At 58.7% G+C, this 14,187-nt stretch overlaps 1 protein-coding gene across 1 annotated transcript; it reads right to left on the bottom strand.

The window, feature by feature from the left end:
* Positions 1–237: 237 nt before the first annotated feature.
* On the bottom strand, positions 238–8,539 carry HCRTR1 (hypocretin receptor 1). Its single transcript, XM_045064099.1, has 7 exons — positions 8,194–8,539; positions 7,829–8,007; positions 6,261–6,504; positions 5,684–5,799; positions 4,007–4,239; positions 2,786–2,907; positions 238–1,161 (listed from the first exon to the last, which is right to left on the bottom strand). Exons 1-7 carry the CDS (start codon positions 8,396–8,398, stop codon positions 971–973), a joined length of 1,290 nt encoding a protein of 429 aa, XP_044920034.1. The 5' UTR covers positions 8,399–8,539; the 3' UTR covers positions 238–970.
* Positions 8,540–14,187: the final 5,648 nt, after the last annotated feature.

Here is a 14,187-nt window from a genome sequence, read left to right as displayed (position 1 = left end):
GCAAGCCTGACTTCCAAGAAGGTGAAGATAATAGTAAATCAGTCTGTTAACCCCGCTGTCTGCCCCCACATCTCCCTTACCTCCCATAGGCCACTGGGACCAGAACTGTCACAGCAGACAGTTGTGTCCAGGACCCAGGTCCTGCAGGAGGCAGTAATGCATGTGCTCTGAATCTGGGCTCAGAGCCCATCTGGGATCCAGGGTGTTGGGAGGGGTGGGCGGTGGTCAGCAGATCATAGCATTCCAGTGCTGCCTGGTCTTCTCCTACCCCAAGCTTCCCCACCATCTCTCTCCTCACCTCAGCAGCACAGATTTTGTGCAATGACAAGGAAAAGGAACATTCAGTGCCAGGCTTTTAATTACAATTGCTTCAGGCTGCTGGCCTCCATGCCAAATGGCCACACGGAGAGTGTTCTAGCACACCAGAAAGCCGACGGGGTCCAGTCTGCGGTGCACACAGCACGTGGCCAGGATGGGGCTGTGTTCCTACCAGGGAAAGCCTGGACCCCGATTCGTTCATGTGGGCCTCAGAGCAGCTGGGCTTTCCGCTGGAGCCGCTGGGCCAGATGGCACTGCCCGCCAGGACCCTTACAACAGACTCCAGGGAAGGCCTGTAATTGGGTGGGAGAGAGATCTTTGGGAGGAAGGCCGAGCTGCGGAAGGATGATAGGGATGGATGAGACTGTGGGGCACAGCCATGTGGGAGGAATAGGATAATCCCATCCACAACACTTCACAATCTACAACGAGCTTTCTGCTTTCTCGAGCATGCTTAATCCTCCCATCAATCCTGCTTAGGAGACAGGGCTCAGAGAAGGGAAGTCACTTGCCCAGAGTTAAACAGGCAGAAAACCAGGTCTGGAGCCCTGGCCTCCCATTGCATCCAGCAGTCTCCACAAGAGTCAGGGGAGCAGCCCAGGCAGGAAGCAGCTCGTACCACCTCCCCCTCGGGAGCCACCAGGGCGACACCTCAGGGCAGCACCGTGGTGACACTGGTGAGCACCACGTGCTCGGGGACTTTGGAGACGGAGTACCGGCTGTGCAAGGACAAGGACTTGTGGCTGGCAGAGGAGCGGGGGCTGGGGGCCTTCGGAGAGTCGCAGGGACCCAGGCCAGGCAGGCAGCTGGAGAAGGCGGCCTTAAACTGCTCCCGGAATTTGCCTTGGTTGGAGACAGAAGACATAGCCATAAGGAGATGGATGAAGCAGGAAGGTCCTTGGGCCCAGGAACACCCACGCAGCTCCAGCCAAGCTGCCTGTGAGGGGGCGGGAGGGCAGGGGAGAGCTGGGAGGAAGAAAGCCCCAAAGGCGACCTTGGCATTGCCAGGGAGAGTGAGAACAGAGGCCCCGGAGCAGTTCCCAAGGAGAAATGCAATTTTCATCTGATTCCTTGACTGCACTCTGGCTCTGAGCCTGGCTCAGAACGTGGTGTCTGGTTCCGGGGCCTGGGGCCACCTTGGTGGGGAGCGGGAGGGGCTCGGACTCATGGCTATGGCTAGGCTATCCCCACCCGTGCCCCACAGTGATGGGAAGGACAGCAGCAGCCTGCATGAGGCCCTGTGAGGGGCACCTCCACTTTGCCCCACGCACCGCTCCTCCCCTGCTTCCCCCAGCACCCCGAGAGGCTGGCGTCCTTTATCCTTACTTCATAGGTGAGACGCACAAAGGTGCAGCGACTTGCCCAAGGTCCCCCAGCCAAAAGTCAGGCCCAGTTCTCATTCCGGAGCCCTTCTCTTGAAGGGGACAACAGAGTAGGGAAGAAGGGACTACCACAGCCAGCTCGGTCAGCCAAAGGACACCAAGGAGACAGATGGTGTGTGGAGCAGAAAACTCCTTGACCACACTTCGTCCGCCAGCAAGCCTCCCTCGGGCCCCAGCAGAGGGCCAGGCACACAGTAGGTGCTCAGTAAATGAACATAAGACAGGAATGCCTGGCAGGAAGTCTGGTTGCCGCCTTCGCGGCAGCCCTTATATCTTCTATTCTCCCCCCTGAGCTGGAGACCGCCAGCTAGCCTTCGGGGACTAATTCTTTAGTCTCAGTGAGGGTTAGGATATGGACCCCCAGCCCCTCCTTCAGCCTTTTCCCAAAGATCATTGTTCCCAGGCTTGAACAGGCATCTGGACAGCTTGTTAGGCCTGGTTCTGCAGCCAGAGGCCTCAGAAGCCACACTTCTGCTAAGCCCAGGTCGGTCCGTGAGCAGAGGTGTTACCACCCGGAGCCTGTTGGGGCAGGAGGTGCACACAGTGGGACAGCAGAGGGGAGCGGCCTGGGTTGGGGCTAGGGGACTGGGGATACCTGGACTTCCAGACAGGGGAGCAAGAAGGCTGGTATTGGAGACAGATGGATCCAGGGACAGCCCCCCACATTCTGGCGGCTCTGCCAGTTCGTGTCTTTCTGGGCATGGGGAAGCCCTCCCTGGTCCTGGGCTGCCTCTGCTTGTGATACTCCCTTACCCAAATGACTTGGTTATACAGTCATCCTCTCGGGCGGGAGCTCCCGGGCCCTCTTCCCATAGGCCTGGCTCCCCCGGAGCCTGTGTTGGCCAGACAGGGCCGACTAGAGGTTCTGGTGTGTGGCCTGTCTCCCACTTAGACCAGGGCTCCTGATCAGGGCCAGGTCTCTCCCAAAGAGGAGTTCCCAGAGCCAGCTCAAGATCCCCAGGCGGGAGCAGGGACATCCCCTCCTGCCATCCCTTTATTCAGCCTGGCTTGGGGTGTGCAGACTGTTGTCCCGAAGACTGCCGCACCCCTTCCCACCCAAACCCCTGCCTCTCCAGCCCGCTCACCACTGAGGAAGTTGTAGATGATGGGGTTGGCAGCGCTGTTGGCATACACCAGCCAGTGGGAGAAGGTGAAGCAGGCATAGACGGCTTCTCGGTCGCTGGCTTGGCGGAACATCCCGAACACCCTAGGACCAGGGGGAGGACAGTCAGAAATGGGGTAGAAGTGTGTGCACATGTTCCCATTTTTGTTGGGTGGGAGTCACTGTCCTTATCTAAAACAAAGGAAAGCCTAAGGCTCAGAAAGTGGAAGTGAGTTGACCAAGGTCACACAGCTCACTAGCAGCTATCGAGCAGAAGAGTTCTCACTGCCCCTTCTGTCCCACCAGGTGGCCCTTTCCTGGGCCTTTAGGTCTGAGGTCTTGAGCACAGAGAGTGTAACCAGGGTGGCTGTCGGGACAGGGACCAGCGTCCATCTGCTCATTCACCGGCTCTCAAATCCCCTGGGACCCCCACCCACTTCCTCACCCACCCTTGCAGCAACATGAGGAGTCAAGCAAGACATCATCCATTGTTCAGTCAGGGAGGTGCCCAGAAGCAAAATGACATGCCCGAGATCACAGGAAGTAATCCAGGAAATGGCCAAGCACAAGCTCACACTGAGATTGGCTCCTGACAGACAGCCCGCTGCTCCCTCCTGTGCCCTGCAGCCCCTCACTTGCTGAACCCCGTGTTCCCTCCGCTTCCAGTGCTTTCCTCCAGACACCCGCTGGCCTGGTCCCTTGGTTTCCCCCCTTCCTTCACGTCCCTGCCAAATGTCATTTCCTCAGATGAGCCTTTTTTTTTTTAACCCTTGTATCTAAAAAAAAAAAAAAGATGAAAAAATAAACACACAAAACCCCACTAACTCGTCACCTTCACTCTGTGTTCTTTCCCTATTTGGTCTTCATCGCGATATCCCTCCCTGCCCGTATGGTGGAGACTTATTTCTCTGTCCCACTAGATGTCGCCTCCAAGAAGGCAGAGACTGTCTTGTGCACGTGGTCACTGTGCTCCCTGCTCCCTGCCCCCCACCCCCACCGGGAGCTGATGGTTGAGAGAAGAGATGGAGGAATTTTCATAATCCCCTCACAGGCAGGCAGGCGTTATTCACAGTTTGCAGGCAAGAAATTGAGGCTGGGAGGCTCCGAGAAGGGAAATAACCTGCCTCCAAGGCCACAAAGTGGACTAAGGCCCTTCTTTTCCCCAAGCAGAGAGAGGCCACCAGCTGTCCCCTCACGCTCTCACCTCTTGAGGACATTGAGGACGCTGATGGGCAGGTAGCAGAGGGCAAAGACCAGCAGCACCACCATCAGCATCTTGGCCGTCTTCCTCCGAGCCCGCATCTGCTTCATCTCAGCCAGGAAAGCCCGGGCCCGGGCCCGGGGCGGGGACTCTGCGCTCAGGCCCTGCCCCGGGTCGTCCGACTGGTCTGAGGGCCGCTTCCAGTTCCTCACCAGGGCCGATGTGGTGCCGGGGATCTGGCCGGCACAGAGAGAAAGAGAGAGAGCAGCGGTGGGTGGTGTGTGTGTGGGGGGGGTGTTGTACCCTGGGGCAGGCTGGAAGTGGGCCAAGGGAAGAAACCTAATATTCATGATGAAGACCCACACTCGGGGCCGGAGGGGGCCCGTGAACTTGAAGCTCTCAGGAGCTCACTGTGAACGCCCCACAGTGTGCCTTTGGGGAAGGGGCTTCCTGGCCCTCAGTTACTGATGAAAGAACCAAACCTCAGAGAGGCAGAAGACTCTAGAACATTCTCCCGAGCTACCCCTCCATCCTCCTTAGGCTATCGCTTCCCGTCCTGGGGGGAGGGGTGGTGGGTGAGTTGTGCCCCCCACCTCGCCTGTGCCTGACCCCGGAAAGGCCTGGGCAAGGAGCGAGCAGGTGAGCGGCACGGAATGACCGGAGCCTCAGAGCACAGTCCCTGCCTCCGTCACGGCCGAGAAACCTGGGAGGGGTCCAGGTTTCAGGAGCAGCCATAGATATCCTTGAAGCCTCTCACACCATTGGACACATGAATCACCCCCCAAAAGAGGGGCACAGGGCTACAGTTGAGGAAAATTAGGGGCTAGGGCCAGCTGAGCGGCTCATGACCTGTGTGAGCTCACTCAACCCACTCTCCTGCCCCGAGCCTTGGTTTTCTCATCTATTAGAGGAGGATAGTGACTCTTGCCATCGGGACTGGGGAGCTATAGGGCAGAGGGCAGGTGCTGGTGGACTGCAGGCTGGTCACCTTCTGGTTTGCATCCTCTCCTTGCCCAGGCACAGGATCCAGAACTTAGCCCCCTGGTACCCAGAACCTCTGAGCACTCCCCTCCCCCCACAATAACCCCCCCGTCTCCCAGAACCTGCTGTTGGTGGGTCTGTAACAGAGGCCAGCAGGCAGGCCCCGGAACCAGAAAGCTTCTGCCACCCGTCAGCTGTGGCAAGTTGGCAGTGGGGGTTCTACTGCTTCTGTGCTTAGGTTGTTGTGAAGACGTTGGGAGCCAAGGGCCGAATTTGGCAAAAACGCAGAGATAATGTTGTTGTGGGGCCAACGTGGGCATTAGAATGCCACTGCTCTTCCCCTGGCTGGCTGAGGGGTTTGGGAGAAGAGGTTTTGCCTCTCTGGGACTCCGTTCTCTCATACATTCAGTTGGGGACAATATACGAGGGTTGAGAGGAGGCAAGACTAGCTGGAAATACCGAGTGCAATGAAGGGCAGCTACTGGGCTCAGAACGATGATGAGATTTTAGATACTGAAGCCAGTGTCAGTTAACATTCGGTTGCAGGGTCAGCCCCAGTGCTTTGGCCTTGACTTTGACCTGTCCCTGGGCCTAGCCTCTCTCTGGTGGCAGCCGGGATGGCAGATTCTTTCTGTTCCCTCAGACCAGGACCCCTTTCCTCCCCACCAGCCCAGACAGGGACACCAGAGTGGGTCTCACCTGGCGGCCCCAGAGCTTGCGGAAGATCTGGAAATAGGCCATGGCCATGAGGCCCAGTGGGGCCAGGTAAGTGACAATGAAGAAGCAACTGTGGTAGATCTTGGGGTAGAGGTCATCTGTAGGGGTCAAGAGAAACAAGGGCAAGAGACGCTCCCCTTCTGGGGTCCTCCAGCCTGTTCCACTTAGCAAAGCCCCCCTGCCCCATCTGGAGTCGTACAGTCAAAGCAAGCAGCTGGGCCTCTTATAGACACCACGACAGAGAGGGTCTCTCTGACCCTGCAGTTGCCCAGCCGGTGGGTGTCCATCCTGGAGGGAGCCCTCACAGGTGTCTAGACTAGAGGAGATACCCGCTTTGGAGGTGTCCTTGCTAGATGCCTGCTGGATGGCGTCCATCAAGGGGTCACCTGCCCTGGGAGGGTAACCTTATAGAAGCCAGCTCCGAGGGTGTCCTTTTGGGAGAAAACACTCCACCCTGGGAGTGCCCGCCCCATAAGTATACTGACAGATGCCTGTCCTAGGGGTACGTATCCAGGAGGCGCCCACTCCAGGGCCTCCTGCTCGAGGCCCCCACCATTACCTGCCCAGTGTTCATCACAGACGGAGAAGAGCCGGGTGCGGTTGGCTAGCTCAGGCAGCACGCTGCTGCATTCCATGACGGCAGCCTGGGGCACCATCATGGCCAAGGACACAGCCCAGATCCCCAGGATGGAGCCACGGGCGCGCCTCGCAGTACTCTTGAACAGCAGCGGGTGGCAGATGGCATACCAGCGGTCCAGGGCGATGAAGCTGAGAGTCAGCACTGCCACCGACACAGACACGGCCTGCCCCATGGGGCACACAGCGTCAGTCCCCTTGGAGGCCACCCACAGACATGGGGTGGGTGATGGGGCATGGAGTCCCGAAACGCCAGGCGTCCATCCTGACTGCACTGCACTGCTCACGGCTTATGGAGCTTTGGGCAAATCACTCACCTTCTCGGAGGCTCGTCTGAGGAATGGGAACATGTCCTCCACCTTCAGGATTCTTGCGAGAATCCATGAAATCACGGGTGGGAAATGTCCAGGTCGAGACCTGGCCCATAGTGGGTGCTTCCCTACCATGAATAGTAACTTAATGGGACCTACGACGTGCCAGGCACTGTTCTCATTATCCTCACAACAACCCCATGGTGCATACTCTCACCCCACATTACAGAGGAGGACACTGAGGCACAGGAAGGTTAAATAATTTGATTAAGGTGCATTTCCTCCCCACCCTGTCTTTATTGTCAGTGTTCGCAGCATTAATCTGTTGAGTGGAAAATCTTAAAAATCCAAGAGGCAGGGCACCTGGGTGGCTCAGTGGGTTAAATAAAGCCTCTGCCTTCAGCTCAGGTCATGATCCCAGGGTCCTGGGATGGAGCCCCGCATCGGGCTCTCTGCTCAGCGGGGGGAGCCTGCTTCCTCCTCTCTTTCTCTGCCTGCCTCTCTGCCTACCTATGATCTCTGTCTTTCAAATAAATAAGTAAAATCTTTAAAAAAAAAAAAAATCCAAGAGGCATTTCTCTTTGCCCAGGGATGTCTTCCCTTCCCCGGGGCTGTGAGGAAAGAGCCTCCCTGAGGGAGGCAGATATGAGCCTAGGAACAGAAGTGGAGGTGGAGGCTGCCTCTGGGAGGGAACCCTGCCCTCTGGGGTGCATCTTGGCCTCTGGCTAGGTCTCTTCCTCCAACCCCCACCACATCTGGACAACCTGATCCCTGCTGCTGGGGGATGGAAGGCCCTGGCCAGGGGTAGTCTCCTCACACCAGCCCCCTGGGAACCAGGGAGCAGGCCTAGCACGCATCTGTGCCTGTCACTGTGGGCTTGTGCCCCTCTCCTGGTGAGTGGAGGTGACTGCACTTGTGTCCAGTGGCTATGTGTGTGTGGGTCTGCGGGTGTGACCAGGTGGGGATCTCTATATGAGTGTGTGGGCCGGGCCTGTGTCTCCAAGTGTCAGGCCTTGTGGCCGGGCCCTGATGACAGGAGAGGACGACATGGCAGAGGAACTGAGCCACTGCATTCTGTCTGAAAGGCAAGTCCAAGTGTCGCTGAGGTCTATGCAAGGCCATGGTTTTTTTGTACTTGGGGTGACAGAGGGGTGACAGACGGCACCTGGGTGGAGCTCACCTGTAGATAGGGGATGACCTTGCAGAGGGCATGACCGAAGAGCCAGGACTCAGTGATGTCTACCAGCAGGCTAGCCGGGAGGCAGATGGCTGTCACAAGCACGTCAGCCAGGGACAGGTTGACGATGAAGTAGTTGGTGACTGTCCTCATGTGGTGGTTCCTCCAGACAGCCAGGCAGACTGCAGGGCAGGGGTGGGAAGAGGAGGGGGACATGAGGCGGGGGGGGGGGGGGTGCAGAGCTGTGCTACCCAGCCCCCACACTGCCAAGCCAAGGGGAGATGGGGAGGGAGAGAGAGAAGCCAGGCCCAGGACCCCTGCCAGTGCCCAGGGGAAGTCCGCAGCACCGCCGGGACCTAAACACCTACCCAGCGTGTTGCCCACCAGGGCCACAAGGAATACAGCCACGTAGGCAGCGATAAGGACCCACTCATACTGCTTTGGGTAGAGATAATCACGCCACAGGTAGCGCAGGAACTCGTCTTCGTAGTCAGGAGGCACCAGGGATGGTGATGGGTCCCCGCCGCCAGTGGGGGTCCCAGTCTGGGCCCCTGGGGTGGCCGAGGGCTCCATGAGCTCAGGAGCTGCTGATGGCTAGGGGCATCCTGGGCCCGGCAGGGCGTGGGGAGCCCAGACCAGGTCTCAGCCCACTTCTCTTGCACACAGGTCTCTGGGGTCCCAGCCCCAAGCCTCCTGAAAGAAGGAGGGGAGGAAGGAAGAAAGAACACTAGGAGGGTGCCAGGCACTCTGCAGGTAAGCTCCCTCTGTTCTCATAGTGCGTCAGTTACGGTGAGCCCGAAATCGATGGAGAAAGACAGATGTGGCTTACATCTCAATTCCATGCTAGGTGCTCTTGGGTGCCTTACGTCTCCCCTTTCAGCTCAGTTTCCCCATCTTTCCAAAGGAGTAATAACTGTACCTACCCCACAGGGCCGCAACGAGCACTAATACATACCCAGACGCTGGCAAGGGAAACCGGCTTCAGGGCCGGCTCCCGTTACCAGGAGCCCTTTGCTTAAGGCCACAAAGCTACTATGCCAGGTCTGTCTGAATCCACGAAACACCATGGATTTGTGACCGGAAGCCATCCCCATTGCCAATGTTCTCTCCTGAGTCACTTCACAGGCCTGGATTTTTGGTTGAAAAAATGGTCAAGGGAAGCGTTAGAGACCCAGGCGCCGCCCTCCAGACCTGGACCCTCCCCGGTAGCACACACTGGCGGCAGGGGTGCAGGAAGGAACTGACGACCTCCCTGCAAGAGAGGAGAGCCCCCCGCCCAGCGACCAGGCCGCTCAGACCCCCGGATCTTCCCCGCTTGAACCCCCGCGGCCACGATGTTCCCCGACGGCCGCCAGGGGTCGCTGGGCTGGCGCGCAGGCCGCTTTCTCCATTCATAAATCGGGCCTCCCTCCCCGCCCCTCCTCGCTCGCTCAGACCCCTCCTTCCCGCGGCTAGGCAGGGACGACCCCGGACGTGTGTAGGAGGGTTGCCGGTCCCTGGAGACCACTGGGGGAGGTCGAGGGGCCTCCTTCATACCCCCTCCAAGTGCCGACGGACCCAGTCCCTCAGCGGGACCTCCCTGCACCTCGGGGACTGTGTCGGGGTGGGGGCTGGCTGCGGGGAAAGGTGGAGGAACGAGGGCGCTAGAGGTTCTGCAGAAACCTGCCTGGAGGAGGGCAGAGCTTCCAGGGGACCCTGCCTTCCAGCACCCAGGTTATGCCCCGCCGAGGGTCCTTTGGAACCCCCACCCCGGGCCTGGGGGAATCCCCCAAACCCCGCACCTGTTGGCTCCAGGACCCCGGCGTCCTCGGCTGCTGGTCCCCGGACCTTGCACCGGGGACTCCGCCTCCCTACCCCGAAGGCCGGGCTTCAGGGGCCCGGGCCGGGGGAGGGGTCCGGGGCATCCCCCTCCCAAGGCCGCGCTGCCTGGGCTCGCTCGGCTGGGCGCGAGCCGCCGCTCCAACGTCGGCTCTGGCTGGGCGCGGGCTCAGCCGGGCTGCGCGCCGCGGGGAGGGGGGACGAGCGGGAGGGGCGGGCGGGGAGGGGAGCCCCCAGCCGGTCTCCGCTTCATGTCGCCCAGCCCGAGACCGGGAGGGCGGGGGAGACGCTCATTCCTCCTCGCCTGCCACTTCATGCTTCCATCCCACCTCCATTCATGCGTCCATCCGTTCATTCATACGTTCGCTTTCACTCAGCATCTGTGCCTCCGGCCGCTGAGCGTTCAGAGCGCACCTACTGTGTGCTGGCGGGCCCTAGGCAGCTCCGGAGGGGCCCCAGCGCAGACGGGGATCCCAGCTCCACTTCTCGAGGCCGCGCATAGCTGAGGAGGAGGATGGCACAGGTGGGTCACAGGGGTGCCCATCTCCCAGCGCACCCCACCCCGTTCTCTCCACCCCAGTCCTTTTTCTTCATACCTGCCTTCCCCCCTCCCCAAATGGATGGTAAGTAGGGGCAGGAAGAGGGGAGCCAGAAGGCCTGACTAATTCAACAAACAATTACTAAGCTGTGTGCCAGGCAGTGAGCTAGAATAATAGGGCTGCCCCAAGTGTGCCCCATCCACCCACCATGCGGGATCTCACTTAATCTCCCCGCCAGTCCAAGGAGGTAGTCACTATTGCCCCATTTTGCAGATGAGGACACTGGGTTCACATGGTTCAGAACTTGCCCAAGGCCAGACAGCAGAGGCAGAGTCGGGACTCCGACCTATGATCCTCTCCAGGTTTACCCACCTCCTCGCCAGGCAGAAACTCCCCGTCCTTCAGACACGCCCAGGCTGGCCAGAGACAGGAGGCTCACAGCCCAGCAAGTGACTATTGCATGAGGAGGGCTGGGAAGTGGCTGAGAAGGACAGATTGATTCAACCAGGGCATCAGGACAGACTTCTTGGAGTAGGAACACAGGGACCTGAAAAGTGAGATGGTAGCCTTGCAAGGGGGATTGAGGTAGCCACAGAGAGCTTTCCAGGTAGAGGAAACAGCAGGTGTAAAGGTAGGGAGGTCGGACCTTCCAGGAACCACAGGGAGGTGATGAGCGACCCCCTGGTCATCAGGCCATGCCCTACCTCAGGACGGGACCTTCTTGGCACATCCGGTCCCACCGTCCTCTCACCCCCAGCGACTCACAGTCCCTCCCTCCTTGGGGTGATTCCTGAGATGTAACACTCCATGTTCTCTGTGGCAGCCAAAGCCCTTTCTCAGAGGAGCTGGAGATGGGCCATTAAACACAGTGTTTGGTAGTGGAGCTGGGGTGACAGTGGACAGGTCAGCGACCTCCCCTGCCTCTCCAGAAAGGGAGAACCGAAGCCCATCCTAAGGCACGATCTATCCCTGGGCAGGACGAGTGATGGGTCCCAGCATCCGTGTGGTTCCAGTGCTCTGTCCTGCCTGCCTGGGGTGCTGGCGGTGGGAGGGGAATGAATGAGGGGACTCGAGAGAGGAGCGCCTGGTGTGCGCGCGCACGTGTGCATGGGTGTGTGTGAGCGTGCATGTGTGCTTGCACATGCACGTGTGTGTCTATGTTTTTCTGTATTTAAGAGGAAGGGCTGTGAGTGTGTGTTTAGAGAATCTATTCTGTGACTCTGTGCGTTACTGTGCATGTGTGTGTGTGTCTGTGTCTGAGTGTGCATGTGAGCAGAGGACAGGCTTTGGGTTGGTGACCAAGTGTCACCCTGAGAGAAGGCTGTGTCTGCGTGGGGCTTACTTTGTGTACATTGGTGTTTGTGTACACAAGGAGTGTGTGCGTGTGTGTGTGTGTATGTGTGTGTATGGAGGGGATGTCTGTCTCCCTGTGTGTCTGAATGTGTAGTTTGGGCTTTGACTAGCATCATCCTCCTGGCGTGCGCCCCTATGAGCGTGGGAATGTGTGTGTGGGCACGCCTTTGTGTCCGCGGCTCTGCCACTGTTCGAATGTGGGACTTGGTTTGTCCGCCCCCGCAGCGATGACTCATCTAATCCCTCACTCTCGACCCCCCCCCCCAGCTAGAGCTGGGACTGTCTGCTATATCAGGGCTGGGGAGGGGGCTGCAGCACGGGCTGGGACAGAGGGTGAACCGCGCGGGGACCCTCAGGAGACAGCCGCAGCTGCTAATACGAGGATGGTGGGCGCCAGCAGAGCCCAGCCCAGAGCTCGGGATGCTTGGGCCTCCCAGACATCCAGTGCTAGAGTGAGCAAGGGTCTCCTCAGGCCCCCAAGCCATTATACGTGGGGTGCATGTGTCTGTGCACGTGTGTTGGGGGGAAAGAGTCATGGCTGAGAATTCAGTTTCCCCAGAGCCAGTTCCATCTCCCCTGAAGAGGGATCCTAATGGTCAACTCCCCCTTCATCCTTCGGTCCCCCAGAGATGGCTGCCCTCCAAGACAAAGGATCAGGAGTGGTTCCTTCTACCCTGAGGCAACAGATATTTTTCCTGCTCAGACTTTGACCAGAGAGGAGGCTCTGGGCCCCCAGGAACCCCTGGTCCTGAGTCTGGCTCCCTTACTCACGACCTGAGGGTAAGAGAGGACTATTGTTTGGTCTGGGTAGATGCTCCGAGAAAACCCTGGGATCCCAAGAGGGGTCAGTGATGTTCTGGAAGACCCACAGGGGCTGTGGTGTTTTGGTCCTTGAGCCCAATAGCACTGGTCTCTGGGAGCTCCTGGCAAAGCACCAGGCCCAGGGGAGGCGTCGGGGGATCTCATGTCATCCATCTCCAGGCTGGGCACTCAGCCCTAGGACCTCCATGGCCCAGCGAGGCCAGCCCTGGAGACTTGGCTTTGCCTGAGCTGTCCGTCAACCGGTGACCACATGACCTCTTTCCTGGAACCAGCCAGCCCCGGCCTTGTTGATCTAATCCTGGACCTCGAAGCCCCAGGTCCCTGTCACATCCATCTTTAAGTGCGATCCCCGGCACTGGCCCCAGGTGCTGCTTCCTCCTCCCTCCCAATTCCAGTGTGACCTCTGTCAGGCTAGGACTAGAATAATCAAAATATAATTGGGTTTTCAACTTGCTAATGTTGCCAAAGGCCTGGGCTGTGCATGGGAACACTCTGAACAGGGCAGGGGTGCCTTTTAGAAGAACAGAAATCATCAGACAAGCGGAGGGATGCAGACAGGTGCGGGCAAGCCAGCAGGGGCTGGGTTGTGGGCCCAGAATGGGGGACTCTGAGGGCTGAGTCTGACAGGCCACGGAGGAGGCTGTGGGGTTTGGTCCTCAGGACCCACAGCACTGGCCTCTGGGAACTCCTAGCAAAGTGCCACCCCATGGGAAGGACCCAGGGGCCTCATGTCCTCTGTTTCCAGGCCAGGGGCTCAGTCTTTGTGCCTCCTCCCCTCGGGAAGGGCTGACCCTCCTTCAGGGTGTGGGTGGCTTGAAGGGGATGGACATCCACTGAGAGAGCAAGGGACGTAGGACCTACAATCAGGTGTCCTTGGTGGCTTCACAAGCTACTGATCATCTTCCAGCTGGGACAGGGGCTAGAGACAGCAGTCTCTGCTCCCTCGCTCATATATTCACTCAACAAACACTGACAGTGAGTAAGCTATCGAGGGGGGGGCCCTGCTCGTTAGTCTGGGGAGACCTCCCCAGGGAGACAAACGGAGGGGGTGGGTATCACATCCATTAGAGTGGGAGATCGTGGCATCGGGGGTGGGCCACGGGATAGGACTGGGGTCAGCATTGATAGTGCCCCTGAGCCCAGAAATAACTGTCACCCTTCCCAGGCTGTTGAGCCTTGTGTTGAAATGTGGTTAGAAGCACAGGCTTGGGGCCAGAAAGACTGGGTCAGACTCCCAGCCCTGCTGCATCCTGCTGTGTGATCCGGTACTGGTCACTTCACTTCTGGGATAGGCTGGGTAGCGGACCCCGACGAGGTCCACGTTCTAATCCCGGGAACTGGTGGCGTGCTGCCTGGTGAAAGGGACTTTGCTGATGGGGCTAAATTCAGGCTCTTGAGATGGGGAAATGATCTAGGGTTATCCCGGTGGGCCTGGTATAATCACAAGGGGCCTTGTCCTAAGGAGAGAGGAGGGACAGAAAGAGCAGGTGCGGTGGCAGAGGTGGGAGGTGACAGCAGTGCTGCAAGAGGCCACAGCCTAGGAAGGTGGGCGGGCTCCGGAAGCCGGCACAGAACAGAGTCTCCCCTTGAGCCTCCAGCCGGAAACCTCCTTACCGATTCCTTGAGGGGAGCCCCCACTGGACTCATGTTGGACTTCTAACCTCCAGAATGTGGCAAGAAAAAAAAAAATGTGTTGTCTTAAGACTCTAAATTCGTAGTAATCTATACAGCAGCCACGAGAAACTAACACAACCTCTCTGGGCCTGATTTCACTGGTTATAAGATGCGACCAACAGGAACCTTGGCCCTGCAGAGCTGTGTAAAGATCGC

This window comes from Mustela putorius, unplaced genomic scaffold (assembly GCF_011764305.1).
Source record: "Mustela putorius furo isolate JIRA1106 unplaced genomic scaffold, ASM1176430v1.1 tig00003853_pilon_pilon_pilon, whole genome shotgun sequence".
NCBI classification, from domain to species: domain Eukaryota; kingdom Metazoa; phylum Chordata; class Mammalia; order Carnivora; family Mustelidae; genus Mustela; species Mustela putorius.
This window is presented reverse-complemented; position numbering and strand designations above follow the sequence as displayed.

What these genes read in the sequence shown, in the direction of transcription:
- HCRTR1 (XM_045064099.1), bottom strand. Translation starts at nt 8,398, where the DNA reads ATGGAGCCCTCGGCCACCCCAGGGGCCCAGACTGGGACCCCCACTGGC. An exon ending in AGGTCATCCCCTATCTACAG is followed by an intron (nt 6,505 to 7,828) that starts GTGAGCTCCACC and finishes CCCATGGGGCAG; the next exon opens with GCCGTGTCTGTGTCGGTGGC. An exon ending in CATCTACAACTTCCTCAGTG is followed by an intron (nt 1,162 to 2,785) that starts GTGAGCGGGCTG and finishes TCTCCAACCAAG; the next exon opens with GCAAATTCCGGGAGCAGTTT.